This window comes from Pongo pygmaeus, chromosome 11, assembly GCF_028885625.2.
Source record: "Pongo pygmaeus isolate AG05252 chromosome 11, NHGRI_mPonPyg2-v2.0_pri, whole genome shotgun sequence".
In the NCBI taxonomy this organism is placed as follows: Eukaryota; Metazoa; Chordata; class Mammalia; order Primates; family Hominidae; genus Pongo; species Pongo pygmaeus.
The window spans coordinates 36,969,402-36,991,440 of NC_072384.2; the positions used below are offsets into that span (position 1 = coordinate 36,969,402).

Consider the following 22,039-nt stretch of genomic DNA (forward strand, 5'->3'; position numbering starts at 1 on the left):
TTACAAATTTTCATTAGACGTTTGCATCTTAGAAAGAAAGAATTCAATTTTAAGACCTATAAAAATATCAAACAACTTAAAGAAATAAGCTGAAATGCAATAAAATATCCTTAAATATCATGATCTGAGATAAAGACTGAAAAAGACAGATGCTAGTAAAATTTAAATCATGTCCCTTCTCAATAAAACGTTTCAAAGGACGTATCTTAGCATGTGTGTGTGCAGTATTCACCTGACATAAAACATACTCCCAAGTTGAAATTAAAGAGGTTAATAAAGACAAAATTTAAAAATTAAAATATTCTGTATGTTAATGATACTGAAAGCTTTTATGATGTAAATTACAGGTATTTGTATTCATGTGCTGGATGCTTAGTTTTTGAATATTTTGTGAGTCATGATTATTACTTAATATCTAAATATAGACTGAGCAAGAGGTCCCTCATTCATGATTACAGATACCATTTGGTTGTGCAACTGGTCTTCTCAATAATTTTTGAGGTTTCTTTGTTTTGTTTTGTTTTGTTTTGTTGGAGACAGAGTCTCACTCTGTCACCAGGCTGGAGTGCAGTGACACATCTTGGCTCACTGCAACCTCCGCCTCCCTGGTTTGAGTGATTCTCTTGTCTCAGCTTCCCGAGTAGTTGGGACTGCAGGCACACGCCACCACACCCAGCTAATTTTTGTATTTAGTAGAGATGGGCTTTCACCATGTTGGCCAGGATGGTCTCGATCTCTTGACCTTGTGATCTGCACGCCTCGGCCTCCCAAAGTGCTGGGATTACAGGCGTGAGCCACCGCGCCTGGCCAATTTTTGAGATTTTTAAATGCTTTCTTGTCAGAGCAAATTAAATTGTCATTATTCTTACTTAGTACTATGGTTTACAGAGAGCTTGTGCAAGAGCTGAAATGCCTATAGGAATAGAAGTATTGTCAGCTCCTCCTTTTTCTTGTTTACTTGCTCTTGCACTATTGGTATTCTTTTTAATTCATAGTTTATCCACAAAATAATTTACTTTAAGCTACTTACCCTTTTTGTAAGTTGTTAAAACTAAATATACTCTAAGTCTCCCTAGTCAGGAACACAGAAGGCATCATACTCTGCAATACACTGAGAGTTAACATACTGGTAGGGGCTTTGCTATCAATTCTCTGCACGGAATTCCTCATGCACAGTGTATAACATGTAATCATCTGATAAAGAAGCTCAGGTCACCAGTATCATCTGACAAATATTATTAAAGCTTAATTTAATTCTTAGAATTAAAAAATATGTTCTATAACCTATGTAAATTCCAAGATTTTCTTTCCTATTCCTAAGAGCCCTCCTCCCACTGAGGTACTCCTGCTGTGGAGATGCCTGGTTGAAAGAGCGGAAACCCTCCCCCCACCAGCACCAACACAGTTGGTAGAAATAGGACTGTGTGGTTATTGCCACTAACACCCAAATTACCAATTTCACACCTAGATGCTAATTCTGGACTGTGAATTTTGCTTTTTAAAAATTTCCGTGTGGATTCTTTGTGTTATTTTTCAAGTCACGGTGAGAATTTGGCTGCTTCATTCCCAGGGACAATGTAGGTCTGACTGTTCGCTACTCTGCTTTAGGCCTAGAGCTTTTTGCTAGCTACAAAACTATAAACTATAATGGGTTGACAATTGTACTTATCCAAACGCTAGGACCTTTCAATGCAACCAGTACTATATAAATGGTGCTTTGTCAAATTGTCTCTAGGCGTTGTCTCATGTCTCTTTTACTATCTTGACTAGTAAGACTAGTATGTAAATGATTTTCCAGTTACAGAGACATACATTGTCTCATCCATTAATTCAAAAATATGTACGGAGCAGGAACAAGTACTGTGTCAGATGTTTGATTGTCTCTCCTAGAGCTATGGTGCTTGCTCTTAAGAATGTGTTTATATGTGACTCTGTGTGCATGTATTCCAGTTGATTTACATTTAAAAATACTACCAACGTGTTTGATACCATGGTCCCATTAATTCATTCATGGCATTCTTTTAGCATTTCCTGGGTTGTTGAAATCGGCCTAGTGCCTACCTGGGTGCTCAGGAGCTGAAGCAGTAGATATGTAGAAGGAGTATCCCAGCAGATATGTTTTCTGCTCCTGAGTTTAAATTTAGATTTTATCAATTCTTCTACAGATTCTGGCTCTCATAGACTTTGCGCTCAAGCATAGCTGTATGATAGAATCACATCGCCAATAAACAAGTATAAAAACTCTACTGCAAATAGCCTCTGTTAGAAGAGCCTCCCATCTCAATTCATTTTAGAGTAATCAATAAAATAGGCTTGGACCACAATGTTGGCAAATAGATTTTTCAAAAATAATAATACTGTTGCAAAGAGGCCAGTGGCACAGGTTAAAAAAAATACCAAAAAATTAGAAATAATTATCATAGAGAAATATGCAAATGATGGTGGAATTTCCTTTGTAGGAGGCTGCTCCCCTCAGGCCCGTCCTGCTGCCATTCGGCAATGCATTCCAGCCTGCAGAAAACCTTTCTCCTACTGTACACAGGTGAGTCATGTGCTGGAGTCTTCTATAAGTGCATTAATTGCTGTGTTTTACATATGCAGTCAGATGTTCTCCTGCCTGCTGCAGCCCAAGCAGCAGTTCCACGTGCCCATGATACCATCTAGAGGCATTTGCAGGAGTAATCCCAGTTATAAAGAATTTCTTGTCAGGACCATGTATTAACAGTCTTTTTCTATAAATCTGTCTTTAGCCAAATCTATCTTTCAAATACCTAATTTATGTTAGCTCTATTTACCAGTAAGTATTCTCAGTTGACTTATGTCTTCTCTTCTTAACCTTTTATACACCTCAACTATTTTGAAAGATACTATAAATGTTCATATTTGCTAAAGTTATTATGCAAATTGTATTACACTATGATTACTGTTGAGTGAGTATACATTTTTAGTTTATTTTAAATAAACTGAATATGTGACTATGGTTGAAAAAATATGTGTATGGGGTGGCGGTTATACGTGTATTTTTTTTTTTCAAAGCAGAAATTTATTTGTGCTTTTTCTCCTATAACTCCCATCGACCACAACTCAGGAATTAATGTAAAACATGTAGTGTATTCTAATCAATGGCACTCATGGTGTGCAGTGCATTATAATTTTTAAAAACTATACTACATTTTTTAAAGAAACAAGCTTTTTCTTATAGTATGCTTATTCTAAAAGTGATTTGATTAAAAATAATTCAAGTACTCAGTCCTATTATTGGCCTTACAAATCAAGATGGGTTAATTCTTTACCACAGAAAAGACAGTGGGTCAGCTTGCAGAGGGGAATAGAAGGAAAAGAGGAGAAGTTCAGGAACAACTCCATTTGGGTTAATGATGTTTGAAAAGTAGAAATTGTAGCTTTTCACCAACTCTCTGGATGTCCTCTTTAATTAAACAGAAAATACTTTTTTCCTTGAACTCTTGAACATATGACTGACTGGTTACAAGTTTTGTCTCATGCTAAAAATAGACATGCATCTTGAGAATATGGCTTTAATAGCTGAGCATATACAAATTTTCTTAGATATCTCCACTGTGATATGAAGATATCATTTTGTGATACTTTCAATTAAAACCAACTGAAAATGTCATATTTATGTGTTATTATTATATGAATGCAACCTGAACTAAACTATAGGCAGTTAACTATAAAATGTGCTCTTACTTTTTTCTTTTGTAGAAGATTAAGGTGCCTTGTTTACTTTTAGTATCTGTTTCTCCTCAAAATCATGTGTTCAGTCAATAATTGATGACCTAAATAAAGTTAACCGGTTGATGAGGATTGGCATGAGTAGCTATGTGAAGCTAAGATCTGCTCAGAAAATGCTAGATAAATAGCTTTAGGTAAGGAGCCATAAGAGCGAAGTCATAGAGATTCATAATCTTATGCTTATTCTCTTCCACTCTTCTCTATTGTCTGTATACTTGCTGGAGGAAGAGCAGTTATTTTCAAGTTCACTTCCAGAGACAGATAGGAATCTTCATCCATCATGTCTCATAATAATCTGCTTCTTGGTGACATTCATTGTACTTGAAAATGACCAGAAATTTACGGACTAATATAAAAGACCCATTGTCACAATGCCAACTGGAGATGTGATGTGGGGTGACACTCGAGTTATTACAAGGAAGGAGTAACTCAGATAGCCATAGGTATATTTCTCTTGAGCATGTGTTTTTGGTGAAGTCTTTTATCTCCCATGTAAGACTACCCTCCTTGAGTTCAGAAGTAAGCCTACGAGCAGAGACGTAGTTTGATATGGTTATGTCAGCAGCAGCGAATCCATACAGGTCTGCAGCAATTTGACTCTTGCCTCCTCTGAGGAAAGAATTCATCTGAGGGGCATAAGGCAGAATGTACTTATGCTTGTACTGAGGCAAGTATTTGAACAAGAGTGAAAGTTTATTACAAAGTTTCAGAGCAGGAATGAAAGGAAGTAAAGTACACTTGGAAGAAGGCCAAGTGGGCAACTTGAGAGATCCAAGTGCCCTCTCTGACCTTTGACTTGGGTTTTATGTGTTGGCATGCTTCAGGGGTAGAGGTTGCTCCCCCTCTCCCCTGATTCTTCCCTTAGGGTACGCCATCCACATGCACAGTGGCCATCCACAGTGGCCTGCCAGGACTTGGGAGGGGCCGCATGCACAGCGTGTTTACTGAAGTTGTATGCATGCTCACTTTAGGCATTTTTCCCTTACAAGTTGTGTGTTCCTAGAAGAAGGTCATATACCAGTTAAACTCCTCCGTTTTGCCTCTTAGTGAGCATGGTTGAGCCTGTTTGCCCAACTCCTGAGATTTTATCGGGAAGCTGCTGATCACCAGCTTCAGGTGTTTTCTTTTTTCTTTTTTTCTTTTTTTTTTTTTTTGTTGAGATGGAGTCTTGCTCAGTCCACCCAGGCTGGAGTGCAGTGGCATGATCTCGGCTCACTGCAACCACTGCCTCCTGGGTTCACGCCATTCTCCTGCCTCAGCCTCCTGAGTAGCTAGGACTACAGACGCCCGCCATGACGTCTGGCTAATTTTTTTTTTTTTTTTTGTATTTTTTAGTAGAGACAGGTTTCACCATATTAGCCAGGATGGTCTCGATCTCCTGACCTTGTGATCCACCCGCCCTGGCCTCCCAAAGTGCTGGGCTTACAGGCGTGAGCCACCACACCTGGCCAGGTATTTTCTAACTTTTGGGAGACTGCCTTTCCCTAGTGCTGGCTGCAAACAATTATTATTTTAGAGAGACAGTTTAACAGCTGCCTAACCATCACCTGATGGTTGCCTGACATTCCTGGTGGGGAACCCTTCTCCTGCCCTGCTTATGTCTTTTTAGCTACCTACTCTAACATTTAGTGGTCAATGGTAAAAGGTGATGGAGGAATTTCGCAGCTGTGATAACAAGAGCACTTAATTCAAAGAAGATATGTACATAATCCCTGTTGCTTTGCTTCTCAGTAAGAAGGGTGGGTTGGAGCAAGTAGGCAAGGATCTGAAACAAATGGAGATAAGAGTTGAAGATAATTTGATTAAATGCCATAAACATCTCCATAAGAGAGGAAAAGATGGTCGGACATGGTGGCTCACACCTGTAATCCCAGCACTTTGAGAAGCCGAGGCGGGAAGATTACCTGAGGTCAGGAGTTCAAGACCAGCCTGGCCAACATGGTGAAACCCTGTCTCTATTAAAAGAACAAAAAAAAGACAAAATTAGCCAAGTGTGATGGCGAGTGCCTGTAATCCTAGCTACTCAGAAGGCTGAGACAGAAGTGCTTGAACCCGGGAGGCAGAGATTGCAAAGAACTGAGATTGCACCATTGCACTCCAGCCTCAGCAACAGAGTGAAACTCCATCTAAAAAAAAAAAAAAAAAAAAAAAAAAAGACAAAAAGAGAGAGGAAAAGACATAGTTAATTAACTTTATTCACAAAGAACTATGGTTTAATATTTGGCAGGTGTTAGAATTGTAAACACATTTGAAAAACCTAACATTTGATTTAAGCTGACTTTGGAATTTAAAAAGATGAACTATGTATTTGATTTTCATGTCATTGGTAAGTCAGTTGCCCCAAACCCTAAATTGCCATGATGTATAGTGCAAATATTAAGTGATTTTAACATTATATTTTTATTTATTCACCTGTTCAACTCACTGTGTAACCATAAAAATATTCTTTATGCTGTAGGGTGGAGTCTGTGGTTGTGAGAAGGGCTATACAGAGATAATGAGATCAAATGGTTTCCTGGATTACTGCATGAAAGTACCAGGCTCAGAGGATAAAAAAGCTGATGTGAAAAACCTTTCTGGGAAAAACAGACCTGTGAATTCAAAAATACATGATATTTTTAAAGGATGGTCTCTTCAACCACTTGATCCAGGTGAGTCTCTGTTGTGAGTAAGAAATGAAAATTTTCTCACAGGAGGTCTATATTTTGACCACTTCTCATGATGGAAAGAATGGAGGGAAGGAGGAAAAGAGGAGAGAAGAAAGAGGCAGTATGGCATAATTCAGGGTTTCTCAGATTTGAATATTGTGTGATGCATGAGTCCCTTTAAGTGTACAGTGTTTTCATGAACGGTTAAACGTAAGTCTCTCAACCTCAGTCTAAGAGACAGTAGGTTAAGGAACAAAAATAATATTCTTTGAAAAATCTTTCTTTTTTCTTGGGTCGGGGAGAGAGTTTCACTCTGTCGCCCAGGCTGCAGTCCAGTGGTGTGATCTCGGCTTACTGCAACCTCCACCTCCCAGGTTCAAGCGATTCTCCTGCCATAGCCTCCAGAGTAGCTGGGATTACAGGTGCCTGCCACCACGCCTGACTAATTTTTTTGTATTTTTAGTAGAGACGAGTTTCGCCATATTGGCCAGGCTGGTCTTGAACTCCTGACCTCAAGTGACCTGCCCGCCTTGGCCTCCCAAAGTGCTGGGATTACAGGCATGAGCCACTGCGCCCAGCCTGAAAATATCTTTCAATCCTAAATTATCTCTGAAAAATGATCTACTCTTATAACTGAATTTGTATATGTAACTAAAATGACAAAATTGGAATAGAACCTCAAGAACTTATAAGAAATGTCCAGAGATCCTATTTGCTTCAAGAAACACTGGTGAAAAGGTAAAGAGTATCAGTTTCAAAGTTAGACCTTACTGGACTCATGACTTACACACACCTGTTTTGTGATTAGGTGATTAGGTGTAGTTTCTTAACTTCCCTGGACCTCAGTTTTCTCATCTATAAACTCAATCTAGTGGTATTTATCCTGCAGGATTGTCATGGATATTGCAGTATTAGGCCTGTAGGGCTCAGTAATCGACTCTTACTAAGTGTAGGAATGGACATTTATTAGATGCTTTCTGTGTGCCCTGTGGCTCTGTGCTGGCTGGTTGTACAGCATGAAATGTCTCATTATGTTCTTGCAACCTAATGAGATGTTATCATCATCCCATTTGAGAGATGAGGAAACTGAAAATGGCAGTGCAGGTTAATTTTATCAGTTTCACACCACCAGCAAGTGACAGAGGAAGGTTTTAAAGGCAGATCTTTTAGGCTTTTACAAACCCCTGTCCCGGCTTCCTACTTTGTGAATTGGATAGAAGGGGAAAGCCAGAGTCTCTGTGGCCATCAGACATACTTCTTTTGGAAACAAAATGCTACAAATGATCAAGCAAAGCAACATAACTCCTGGGGCATGGGAAGGGAAGACACAGAAAAAACTCAGGCAAATATACCCTAGGAACTTTCCTTCCAAACCCTAGGCCTTAGCCGTACCAGAAGTGTCTTGTGACCTGTTTAATGAAGCAAAATCCAAAGCTCAGCCCCAAAGAAATACAGATCTAACAGGAGAAGCAATATTTATACCCCTCAATCAACTTTTAAGAATTACCACCATATCTTAGTCAACTGTTGCTTCCCCTATGTGTCTGGGAATGCCAAAGGTGTTTAAAAACATCTCATTAGCTTTAATGCTAAATTAGAAGTAGATTTAAATTTGAAGGAAGCATGATATTAAATATAGCCATGTTCACCCATTGCCTGTGGACCCTATTTCTGACACAGAATTAAGTTGAGGTCCCAGGGAAATGCGTCTTCAAATCCACAAGTAAGCCCTTAACCTTTTATCCATGGATGGAATTTGGAGATCTAACTAAAACAGCAATATCATATGTGTGAGTATATGTGTCTGTGTCTATGTGTGTCTAGATACACAAAAGTTTATGTATTCACACATATATGTATATTGGGATATAAATTGCATGTGTGTGTGTTTATATTTGTATATATATATATAGATAAGTACATATAAAATATATATTTGGTCTTGGGAGAGTTTACAACTTTCATTAGGTTTTCATGGTGAGGGTGTAAATTAGAGCAACCTGTCAGGAGGACAGTTAGGTCATACTAATATATTTATTTACCTGTCATATATTTTGACCTAAAATGTTCCTCTAAGGAACTCATCATGCAGTTATATGCACATATACTAAAAGAAGTCTGTAAATTATATCAATTACATGATTGCTTATTATAGCAAATGAATGAAAACAATATAAATGCCCACAAATAGAATAATGGGAAAACCAAAATATGATATAACTGTGTCATGGTGTATCACAGGGATACTAAGAAGAGGTAGACCTTCTTTTATGAACTAATATGAAAATATTTCCAACCTATATTGTTTAGTTAAAGAAAAAATACAAATCAAAGTGAATGATATGCACCATTTGTGTCTTTTTAAGAAGTGTATGAATTGGTATGTGTGTGCTCAGGTGCTTGCATATACAGAGAAAAACTGGAAAGATTCACGAGGAAACTGATAACAGTAATAGCTACTGGGTAGGGAATTGAGAGGGTGATGGGAAGACTTATTTTTCACTATTATCTTTTTTAATAGAGGTTTTAGCCTGTCTTTTTTTATGTCCTTATAGAATACATTAATGCTTTTTTTAAGTAACATGGCTTAAAGGTTTTGTACCACCACATACCTCTAAACTGAGTATTTAAAAGCACTGGATCCTCCCAATGCACCAATCCATAAGGTATTATGGATTATAAGCTATAAGGAGCGTTCTCACTCAGGAAAGCCTTTTTTTTTGACCAATGTAAAAACTCAGATTAGGCCATTTCATCATTAGTGTTTCAAAGAGATTAGAATCAAAGTTTTGGTAAAAGTTTTATGACCATAGAAAAATACCATTACTACATTAAACCTTATTCTAAAATCTGATTGAGACTTGAAAGTGTCCTATAAGCAAAAACTGTAATAGGTAGTTGTAATGTAATTGAGAGTAATTGTGATTTTATTCAAAACAAGTGTTGTTTACAATAGATTTTGATTGATTTTCCCCTCATAGAAGCTTTTCAAATAAGATAATGTTATGTGTATTTTGGACCTGTAAATTACATTCGTGTAGTATAATGAATCTCTGTGTGTGTTTCTTCCAGAAATAAATGCAATTCTTTTGGGATGCTGAGACATTGCCTTTGTCAGTCCAATTCTAAGTTTAGTTAGCTATAGGCTCACATAAAATAGAGCACAAAGACATTAGAGTGACAGAAACAACTCAAGTTTCTATCACATGTAGAAAAAGCATATATATATTTGTATATGAATATATGTATATATACTCAAGCTTATATCTTATATAGAATAAAAGTAACATAATAGATTAAAATATATGGTTGATTCATTTTGTTAACTGTAGTAGATATCAGATCCAGAATAATGTGTACTTGCAGACACATGGTCATAATTTCACAGTAATTTGGTGAATTGATTAACTTGTTTGGTCATGTGGTTTTTGTTTGCCTAGCATCATTTTGGAAGTAGAGCCACTAAAAATGGTCATAGTAGTTTTCTTTCCATGCAAGGTTGTCTCCTAACTATAATTTTCTTTGTTCTTTTTGTCAAATGTTTTGCCATATTTTTGTATATGCATATGACTATAAACACCTTAAAATAAATTCAAATTAGCCCAACAATTGACTGGATTTTATGAACTAATGATTACCATTTGTTTGGTATTATGAAAAAATTTGATTGACTATCTTACATTTTACATTTTCACTTTTTTTTCTTCATTTGAGAGCTGTTACCTATGTGTATTTCCACCTATGCTTATGACTTATGCGTGTCTCAGAATTCAGATGAAAAGTAAAACATTCAGTAAAATAAACATTTTGGTGCCATGAAGTTACAACCTAATGTTTTTGAGAGTTAATTTGCTAAAAATCAAACAACAATGCAAACTGTTTATCTGTAAAATTTCATTAAAAATGGTACCATGTAATAACATTTAAGGTTTTTTTCATAGATATAATTTCTAGTAGGAAACCCATATTCCTATGATGTTCTAAGAGAATCTTTTTAATTCCCGATTATACCTGCCAATTTACAGAGTATGCTAGAACATTGCTAACTTCTGCAGTTGAGTGCACAGTTGGCTAAGGTGCTGCTGTTCAAGTACAGAACTAATGGTCAGCTTGGGGTTGTCAGATCTGATGTTGCCCTATCTCTCAAATGCTGCAGACTTCTGTATGCTAAGCTTCTTATGTTATCTCTATTTTAAACAGATGGCCGAGTAAAAATCTGGGTTTATGGCGTTTCAGGTGGCGCTTTTCTTATCATGATTTTCCTAATATTTACTTCCTACCTTGTTTGGTAAGTACTAATTAGTAAAAAGTTTATATTCCATATTTTTATGGATTTCATGTTATACTTAAAAAAAGTATCTCAGGATCATTGCCCATTATAACAGGATTCTTCAGTCCAAAAATAATCTTTAACAGTAGAATGGCTGAATAGTTGAAATGAGGAATCATTATTTTTTTTGTTCTTATTTGAGATAACATTTTTTAAATTTGGTATTTGAATAATATGAAAATCACCGGTCAGAACTTTTCCATTTGCGTGTTTTGATTTCGATGAGTAGTTTTCAGCTTTGACAATACATTGATGTCTCCTAGGGAATCAGGCTTGATCCCACTCCCCAGAGATTCTGATTTAATTAGTCTTAGGTGTGGCCAGGTCATCTGGGTGTTTGAAAGCTTCTCAGGTAATTCTAATCTGTGGTCATGGATAAGAAAATTACTATGGATTATTTTAGTTCTTAAATTCTGTTCTTAAATTTTGAATGGTTAGGTTAAACTGACCAGTTGGTTGAAAGAACCTGTAAGCACATTTTAAATAGTAGAGCAAGTTGTTTTTCTATATTGACCAGCTATGAGACAAAATTTAACTGATGGTCATTTCCAAAAAAAAAAACCATTTTGTAAAGTGACTAGTTCTGGGAATTTATTAATCTCAAAAAATAATAACTAGTTTATCAACTGCTCTTGAAATCAGACAGAAGTAAATGCAGTTGACTCTTGAACAATGTGAGGAGGACTGGGGTGCCTACTCCCCACACAGTCGAAAATTCAAGTATAATTTATGACTCCCCCAAAACCTGACTACTAATGGCCCACTTTTGACCAGAAGCCTTACCAATAACATAGTCAAATAACGCATATTTTGTATATGAATTATATAGTATATTCTTACAATAAAGTAAGCTAGAGAAAAGAAAATGTAATTAAGAAAATCATAAGGAATATAAAATATATTTACTATTCACTAAGTAGTTATGCATTATCATGAAGGTCTTCATCCTCACCATCTTCATACTGACTAGGCTGAGGAGGAGGAGGAAGAAAGGGTTGTTTGCCTTATTGTCTCAGGGGTGGCAGAGGTGGAAGAAAATCCGCATATAAGTTGATGCAGTTCAAACCTGTGTTGTTCAAGGGTCAACTGTAGATTTTAGTGTTTTCAAGTGTGCTAAGAATATTATATCAGCTCTCTGAGCAGAAGTTTCAATGGATTTTAATGAGATCAAAGTGTTACTTCAATTTTTTCTCCTAATAAATATATTTATATTCATCATCTGTCTCAGAGACTATTTTCCTGAGAATTTTTACCCAAGTTTTAATCTTGATTCAAATTCAGCCGTTGTCTATTAACCTCAAGTTCTGTTTCCAAGGCTACACAGGTTTTTAAATTTTTGCTCTTGGTCAGTGAAAGTTGATGAAGAAAATAAGATGACTTTAATTCTTTCTGCCACCTATAGTGATAGAAATTGAATCCCTAGAAATTAGATTTCTATCCAACTAACATTTCTCTGTTGTTGTAGTGAAAAGTAACATCTTCAATTGGTCATTCATCCTGGAATCAATTTTTTTTTTAACTGATTCTCTTTATTCAAATTGATGTTTGGCTAGTATTGCCTAGATCTACTTTTAATGAACAAATGTGAATGTGAAAGCTTTGTATGAGGTTTAAAGGAATAGGAAGCATTCACCACCAGAAAAGATTAAAACAAGGAGGAAATTTCTTAAATTGCAGCAAAGGACATGAAGGTTTGGCCAATAGGAAACTGCTTTCAAAGCAATCAGTAGGCCAACCCAGTGTAAGGTAATTAGATAGTCTATCGGTCTAAAAAAGCTTAGATGAATTCTAGCTGTTAGTAGCCATATCCCCAAATCCAGATTCTATAGTTCCCATTTCCCTTAAATATTTAAAAGATTAAAAATTTACGTGTAGTAACACATACATTTTTCCTTTTTATTTTTCTCCATTCCCTTCAACCTAAAAATGTGTTAACCATAATCTATTCCTTTGACAACAAATATTTATTAAGGCCCCTTTCTGCATGACTCTAGGCTCTGGGAATTAATTAGGTACATCATTGAATTCTGTTAACAAACCACTTTCTAGAGAATTTATATATATATATTCATGGGATACAAATGCAATTTTGCTACATGGATATATTGCTTTTTGGTGAATTTTTAAGTATAAAATACCTATGAAATTTCTCTTTACTTTTCAGTAGCCAAATTACATAAATATTTATGCACATTGTGTCTCATAGCCATTTTTCTCATCCCCAATATCTGCCTTTAATAATGTCCCTGTGGAAGTAGCGTTCATATTTGGACCGGCTCCCATCTGCGGTCTACAGCCAGATTCGTCTTTCTGAAGCTTAGCTCCAGCGATCAGCCCTTTACTACTCATACATGAGCTCTGGCTTCCCACTGACAGCAAAACTAAAGTCATGTTTTGGCTGCCTCACCAGTTGACTAAAGTCTTCCACAACTGGAGCCCAAAAAACTCTTTCAAATTTATCTGCTACTAATTCCCTATACCCTGTACAGGCTGGTGTGTTGTATAGGTCCAAACACATTTAAGTCTTCATTTTCTAACAAGGAAAATTTTTTAAAAAAGAAAAAAATTGACTTTTTAAATAAACTTTGATTTCGATAAGACAGTAAATTGTCTATGCTAATATTTAATCAATGTGCTAAATTATAGTTCCATTTATTATCTTATATCATATATAAATACAGTATTTCATTATATAAAATGCTCGTCTTCGGCCAGGCGTGGTAGCTCACACCTGTAATCCCAGCTCTTTGGGAGTCCAAGGTGGGCGGATCACGAGGTCAGGAGATCGAGACCATCCTGGCTAACATGGTGAAACCCCGTCTCTACTAAAAATACAAAAAATTAGCCGGGCGTGGTAGCAGGTGCCTGCAGTCCCAGCTACTCCGGAGGCTGAGGCAGGAGAATGGCGTGAACCCGGGAGGCGGAGGTTGCAGTGAGCCGAGATCGCGCCACTGCACTCCAGCCTGGGCGACAGAGTGAGACTCCACCTCAAAAAAAACAAAAAAAAATGCTCATCTTTTCTAATTTCATATTCATAACAGAATTTTATTCAAGGTCTACATCTACCTTTCAGATAAGTCACTCTTATCACTGCTTTAGTCTTTCTTTCCGCAGTTCACTTCAGTATCAGGTTTAGTATATTCATTTCCACCCAAGTTGTTTGAGATACAGTACTTCTTTGGATCTCTTTGTGCTGCTGTTTCAGAAGTTTTATCCTAACATCCAAATACCTATCTGCATATATTAGGGAGATGGCCATTTTATTTGTCTTGTGTGTATATTTATGATTTGCTTTTTTTTAAAAAAAAAAAAAAAGCTTTTGGTATAACAAATGTAGCCCCTCATTATATAAAAGATTTTATAGTCATTGAATATAAGACTATTGCCTTTTTCTGAAAGATAATTTTTAGGAGGAATAATTTCACATTAGGGCACTATATTAATCCATTGTCATACTACTATAAGGAAATAGCCAAGACTGGGTAATTTATAAAGGAAAGAGATTTAATTGACTCACAGTTCTGTACGGCTGGGGAGGCCTCAGGAAACTTACAATCATGGCCGAAGGCAAAGGAGAAACAGGCACCTTCTTCACAGAGCAGCAGAATGGATTGAGTGCTGAGACTAGGGGAAAGAGCCCCTTATAAAACCATCACGTCTTTTGAGAACTCACTCACTATCATGAGAACAGCATGGGGGAAGCCATGATTCAGTTACCTCCACCTAGTTTCTCTCTTGACATGTGGGGATTATAGGGTTTAATAGGGATTACAATTCAAGATGAGATTTAGGTGGGGAAACAAAGCCTAACCAGGCACTTAGGGTACTGCCCCTCTAATTTTCCAAGGAAGTTTCTGCTTCTGTGGCTTACTCTTTGTTTCCCATTGCTAGCTATTGGTACTCTACCTGTTCATTAATCCCTGTAAAACTCAAATACCAACATTTTCCTTTTTAAACAGTCTGGAATAACTTGTTCATGTCTCTTTTGTCATGGTAGTTACCCCGTGATAATATTGTAGTTATTTATGTAAACATCTTCCTACTCTATCAAACTCCAGAGAGTTTGGGTGGGGAGAGGTAATGACTATGCTTTATGGATTGTTTTAAAGCATGAATTTGATAAAGATTTACTGAGCAAATAAGTAAAATGTATTAGTAAAAACTAATTTATTGCCCGTGATTTTTAGAAAAACAGTATAGGAAAAAAAATCTAATATTTATATGTCAAATATTACATACATTGCCTTATTCAATCATAATAATTCAAGGAGGTGTTGCTATTGCCATCCCTATTTTAAAGAGTAATTGATCCGTAGTGAAATTACATAACTTTTCTGAGGTCATCAGCATGGTAGATTCAACCCCAGGTTTGCCTATCCCTAGAGTTTGCCTATCCCTAGAGTGCATGCTCTTTCTACTGGTCTTTGAGTTGCTGTGATTTATTTCTCTTGAGTGATGCCCAAAACTCTTTAGACTCAACATAATGTCTATAGCTTCCACATTTCCTAGAGGATCCTTGTTTCACAGGTAAAGTAAGCTGTTGACCTGTTACAGACCTATTGATATAAAAACACATACCTTTTACTGTTACATATGAGCCGCCAAAGAAACCCAAATAGATATTTTCACAGCATCTAATTCTATTAAATGGATTGCAGAAGAGTTACAGGATGACAGTTTTAGAGATTTTATATTTTTGCCCAAAACAGAAGCCTTAGGACAAGAGAACTGCTATAATATGCCAGGTCTTTGGTGTATACTTCAGATGAAAGCAATTTATAATAAAACTTGAAAATGCTTCTGAGAAAATGTCAAAAAAAATAGCCTTCTAAAGACTACTTCTTTCAAATACTAGCCTTTGAACATCTACCATTAGTGTTTGGAGTTTCAGAAATATTATTGATGCTCCTTCTCCCCTGGCAGTAAATATCCATGAAGCAATTTAATGGGGATGACCACTGGATGAACTTGCTGTTAACCTAGATGTAGCACCTGGAAGTTACACCAGATAATAATGTCCATTCTGCCTGGCCCAGCACAGTTCTGTAATGCACTCTCATTCTTCCCAAGTTTGAGAGTGGTACTTGCACCTCCAAAGGCTTGTCTCTCACAAGTGGCTGCCAAAACAAAATGTGGTTTGCTGCTTTCATCAAACTAGTTAATCTCTTCTGGCTTGAGAATGAGTCCTTGCTGAGAACTGCCAGAGGCTTGCTTGTCAGTCCACAATGAGCTCACTTTTCTGGCTTAATTCGTTTTTATCCTTTGCTAAAATGCAAATGACCCTAAAAGAGGTCACTTTAAAATGTGTCTGCCAGTGATCTTTCACAGCCAGGATTGCAAAATGGTTTTATGCTGTGTGCCAACTCTAAAAGCGGGCATGGCTGTCAAGAGTGCTGTTAGGAAGAATGATGAGGCTACACCTCAGCTCAACAGGAGAGAAGAGAGTGATGGATTAGAGATGTCCACCTGGGCACAGGATGACTAGTGGTGTTGGTGGCCTATGTGCCAGGCATTTATGGGTCCTGATTTAGTGAGTGAGGGAGGTGATCATACCTTTTCTGAAACCAGAGTGGAGGAGAAAAAAATAAGAAATAAACTTACTTCTAAAGGAAAAATATGGATACTGTAGGGAGAAAGGAAAGCAAGCCAGAGGTCCTAAAGACAAGCCTCCTAGTTGCTGGCCTCCTCAGTGTTGGCCTTGCTGAGTGCAGTCTTGCCCCTCAGCTCCTCCTCCTGAGGTTCTTTTTTACTGGCCAGAAAGCCTTGCAAAGCTGCTGTTCGGCAAAGTACTACCATATTCAGTGGTCCAGAGATTAATATTTGAGAGGAGGCTGATCTATTCTAAGCCATAAAACTTCTCAGATCTCATGGATTCGTAATTGTGATTTTGGTATCTGGCAGTTGGGAGGTTGCACAATATGAAAAGATGCATGATAAATGAGGTCCTAATGCCAATGATCCCCAGCACACCACATGGCCCACAAAGGTCCAAGGCCTACCTATTAGTAGTCCCCGCTGGCCACAGTGTCTGTGATTCCAAACATGGTAAGTGGTATAAACATATTTATTTGTGTAAATTTTGAATAGAATATTCCAAGCCTAGATCATAGAGGCTGGCCAAGTTGACATGTCTCCCGGGTGATAGTATTGTCTCTTTATAGAGATATGACCACCTCTAGCCTTTCTCCTGGCTTTGCATTCTCAACTCCCCAATGCTTAGGATTCTCTAATTTCTCCTTGCCCAGTGGCCTTTAGCAAATGCCCATTAAGGGTAGACTGCCAAAATCTCTGTTTTGGAAGCAACTACATTTCTTACCCCTCTCTTCTTTGCTCCCTTCCAGCAGAAAAAAGAAAACCAAGAGAGGTGGGAGGGAGAAGACTCCTGCTGTAATTTCAGATGAACTTCCTTGTACTCTTTTTTGCCATTAAGACAACCCACCCCATCACCACCACCACCATCAGGGTGGATTTACAGGCTGTCACTTTCAGATTGTCTCACCCTCTGGTGTGTGTGATTTCTTAACACCTTTAAATGCTGTGGAATGGTATACCCACGACTCCATGTCAAGCGGGGTTCATGCCAGAGCCTGAGCCCATCAGTATAATTAGAGTCACTGGAACATACTTAGTATAGATAAAGTTAAATTGGATGTTATTCAGATAATTAAGTAATACCCTTTTGAAAATTGGAAAGGACATGGAAAGCAGGAAATTGAAGGCTGAAGCTCCCTCTGGAGAATATTCTGAATCATGTTCTTGCATCTCCACAGCTTCTCTGGTTGGAAGTTGTTTGCCTGCAGCCATCCCTGCCCAGCACTCAGCATATTCTCAATGAGCACCCACTTCATGCCGGGTGCTAGGGTGGGGGGCACTGAGAGAATCTGCAGTTCCTTTTAGGGTTTCTGCCAAAACCATTTTTAATTTATTTCTTTAACTTGTGTGATTTGCTTCAAACATCAATCAAAAAAATAATTTTACTCCTCAAATTAAAATTTGAGCATTTTAAACTAGGAGTTTCTCCCTACAACCATTTTAATTTTATCAATTTTTTATTGCAGTAAAATTCACATAACATAAAATTCACCATTTTAGCCATTAAGTGTAAGAATCCAGACACAATAGACCACATACAGCATGATTCCATTTAAGATATCAAAATCTATCAGGGCAGAAAGTTAATTGATGAATGGCTGCCAGGGGCTGACAGCAGGGGGAAATGGGGGAGAGACTGCTTGGAAGAGTGCAGAGTTGCCTTCTGGCACGATGAAAATGTTCTGGAGCTAGATAATGGTGATGGTACACATGCTGTGACTGTGCCAATGCCACTGAATTGTATAGATTAAAATCTTTGTTTTTAAATTAGATTCACTCAGAATACAAAAATTAATTCATATGTGCAGACACAAAAAGTCATTTCTACCAAGTGCCAAATGAATGCCATATATATATATATATATATATATAGAGAGAGAGAGAGAGAGAGAGAGAGAGAGAGAGAGTGGTGAAAAGGTTAAAAGCTCAGGTCTATGTGTTAGATTTGCTTAGAATTCAGGCTCTGCCACTCACTCAGTGACCTGAGGGAAGGTAAACAACCTCGGTAGTCCTTCTCTGTAAAGTAGCAATAATTCTAATGCCTCCCTTGCAGGGTTGTTCTGGGATGTTTTGAGAGATTTTGTGTAAAACATTCAGCACAGGTCTTGGCACTTAGTATGCATCCAATAAGCAATAGATGCGAATATAATATAAAAACATGGAAGGTTGGAGACAGGGAGAGAGATGAAGCCAGGCTGTGTAGGTAGGGCAAAGCAAAGACCTTGAGGAGGGAGGATAAGTGTGGTGGTGAGAGAAGTTAAATGGCAGAATTAAAGGTTACAAGCATTTATAAATACAAGTTAAGATTTCCCCATACTAAGAAACAAGAAGTGTACTGCAGGGTGTTTTGCCCCACATCTGGGGCATCGCTGTGTGATTTGGGAATGTTGTTCAACTTCAGCTTTTCTCTCCATGAGAAGGAAAAGCAGCCTTCTCTGACCTGGCAAAGTTGTGGACTTCAGGTAAATCAGAGACCAGGTGAGAATGGCTTTGCACGGAGTAGAACTGGTTAAATTTTCCTGACACACTCTGGCATCTTGGCAGCCAAATGTCAGGTTCCAGGTCAGAGCAGAAGTGTTTTTACTTAAAAGCAAGACCAGCAGGGTGAGGCCTTGCTGCTCCAGCTGCTTATGATGTTGAGCATCTGTGATGTGAAGGTCACAATAGCTTAAAAATTAGTGAGAAAAGACATTCCTGTTGTTGTGTATCGACAAGAACATAAAGGGAAAACAACCATTCCTGTTGTTGTGTATCGACAAGAACATAAAGGGAAAACAACTCTTCTACTAAGTTCCTTCATTCCACTAAACCAATTTTAAGATTCTGTAAAATGATAGCTTCTCCTTAACAGAGGGTGAAAGCATTCAATATTCACAAAAGGGAACCTGCACATCTAGAGAAATGAATCTTTTTGTCATTTTACCACTTAAATTTCTATACCTCAAAATTGTCTTTGGCAGATGAAACAGAGCTCTATGAACTTACTTTATCTGAGGAATTTTTTTCCCTTTGCAGCAAGAAGCCAAAACCACATCAAAGCACACCTCCCCAACAGAAGCCTCTGACCTTAGCCTACGATGGAGACTTAGACATGTAATCTGAAAAAGAAATCCAAATGTAGACATCAGCTGCCTTAACCGCTTTCTCTTTTGTAGCTCTCAGACTTCTCAGTTTTTTGAGAAATCTCAAGATGTGATATATTGGGCAGAATACAAATATTGCAAAAGTAATATTGCCTCAACTTCATTTGGACATGGAGTCAAGGATTATTAGGTCTGCCATTTTGTTTTCAAGTTGTTTGTGGGTGTGTTTTATTTTTTTGGTTTTCCCAAGGGACCTGAAAGCCCTTCTCTTCCTGTTTGGAACTGGGAGGAAGAAAACATGATGGAATTCCCACAGACTTGAGTAAACTTGATCTTCAGCAGCATAATGACAATCCAGAGGAAAATCCAGTCAAGGCATTTACTCTAAATGACCAGTCTGACACTGCATTGTTACGCACTATATTAGTGCAAAGTCTTTATTCTTCCCATACTTCTTCAACACTGAGTTTTCTAGAGTTTACATTGGTTTAAAGACTTTCAAATTGGATTGCCTATTTTCATGAACACAGAGAGAATGGATTACCATTTCAGAAATTCTCTGAGTTTTTAACCTTTAAATATTGTATTTTGTTTTGTAGCCAGGGGATGATGGCACTTCATGGGTTGCAGCTACTGAAAATAGCAGAGTGTGTGTAATTGCTGAACTAGATGAAAGTTAGGTCATTTCTGAAGGGAATGTGTACTGAATGTTAGAGTGTACAAATGAAATATGTGGTTAAATTGGAGAATGAGGTAGATTATTTGATTACTAAAACTGTATTTTAACAAAAACTTATTCATGTAGATATAGCATTAACCACACACAGTTGTAATTCAGTTTAATGATGACAAACTCTGCTTTTGTAATTTCAATTTTCTTATCTGAATATTTATAAATTCTTCTTTCGAATTAATTATCTGACCTCATTTAATATACATCAAACACCGATCCTGTTTGTAGAAAGTCTTGCTTTTATAAGGTTTCAATAATATCTAAAACAACACATTAAAAAGCTGAGACCATTTTATGAAGATAATTGTTTGTAATCATAGGTGTTGAAAGTAAAAAGGTGCCATCTTGTGATATTGACTTGTATTTATAACAAATAAACTGCTCAAGAGACTGCAGTGTTGGCTGTTCTAGATTTATTCACTTCTGAAGTGCCTTGCCCTTGCTTTGACAAAAACAGTATTAATATCAGTTTTTCAGTGTTTTGGGGATTGACAGCTGCTGTCACTGACAAAAACAAACAAAAAAAGGAATCGTACCCCTCCACACTATCAGGCATACTAGGAAAGAGCGCCAGTCACAATGACATAGAGTAGCTTTTAGGGAACATTTAGAGCTCCAATAATATTAGAAAAAACTTCTGTAATCATGCAAACACTGATATGTAAATGATGTGAGAGAAGGAAGAAAATGGAAATGTTAGAAATGTGACACAACGACCAGATTAAAGGATGTTTTCATTTACACTGTGACCTCTATTAACCATTTAACACCTAGGTAAGCCCTCCAACTAGCTGATTGTGTCCAATGATACCATAATTTTAAAATAAGAAAGCAAAAAGAGCATACTTTATTTTACTAGTATAATTGAGGAAACAATTCCCAGAATTGTGCTTTCAAAAGTTCACTTTAGCTAAAGCATCAATAGCCTTCTTAGTAGTTTAAGAAAGGCTGCTTTGGAGATCATACCATGGCTAGGCTCTTTATTGCATGTGTGACCCTGGACCAGGAATATAACTTTTCTGTGCCTCAGTTGTTTGACCCACAAAATGAAGATAATAAAATTATGTTCCTCTAAAGTTAGACACTAATAATAAATGTAAAATCCTTAATATTCACCATGTATCAAAAGTGCAATAAATATTATCCACAATTAGTATTGTATATTCAGAGTTAGGACCCTTAGGTCATTCAAGTTTTTCATTCATTACAGATTCAACAATTATCTATATATTTAATTTGTGTCAATAATATTAGACTTTTAGTACTCATGGCTTGAATAAAATTGCTTTTCCAATAATACATGCCCAAAATATTATTTCAGTTACATCCAGTTCCCAAATATCAATATCACTACATATGTCTTTCATTCATTTAAGCAAATCATATATATTAAACATCTACCATCGGTTAGGCACAGTGCTCAGAGGTGCACTGTTGAATGAAATGTGATCCCTTCTGACTTTTACTTTACTTGAAAATTATGCCAGACAGACCCAAAGATTTGAGACGATTACTCCTCAGGAGGAAAGCCAAGTAAAAAAATATGAGTAAAAAACTATGTACATTCCATAAACTGATATAGATTTCAAAAGTTTATACATGAAGTCTATGAACACTTCCTTAGGACAGCATATTGCTCCTACAGGACAAATGGTTTTAACATGTGTAGTGCTTATAGGGAGAGGATAAAAGTAGGAGATCAGAAGAAGTCAGTTTGTGCCTGGTACTACTACTAACTAGCCATTGACTTTAACAAGCCACCTAAGTCAGTTTCCACACTGCACAGTGTAGAAAACAGACTCACGGACACCAACTGATTTACCCTGTGAATGTATATAGTAGAAATCCCAGAAAACTAGCTTGCAGAAAGATTCAGTTTCATATGCAAAGGGTTTTTGTT

At 37.1% G+C, this 22,039-nt stretch overlaps 1 protein-coding gene across 5 annotated transcripts in view; it reads left to right on the forward strand.

Annotated features, from left to right (window-relative positions):
- Window positions 1-20,534, forward strand: part of THSD7B (thrombospondin type 1 domain containing 7B) — a 906,384-nt gene extending 885,850 nt beyond the window's left edge. For 2 of the 5 annotated variants that reach the window (XM_063647428.1, XM_063647425.1), the window contains exons 24-27: window positions 2,460-2,542; window positions 6,212-6,404; window positions 10,602-10,689; window positions 19,339-20,499. In XM_063647428.1, coding sequence (XP_063503498.1) covers window positions 2,460-2,542; window positions 6,212-6,404; window positions 10,602-10,689; window positions 19,339-19,420 — 446 coding nt within the window. In that variant the 3' untranslated portion in view covers window positions 19,421-20,499. Of the gene's footprint in view, window positions 1-2,459; window positions 2,543-6,211; window positions 6,405-10,601; window positions 10,690-19,338 lie in introns of all 5 variants that reach the window. The other 3 variants (XM_054478924.1, XM_063647427.1, XM_063647426.1) reach the window with 3 other exon arrangements.
- The last annotated feature ends 1,505 nt before the right edge of the window (window positions 20,535-22,039 follow it).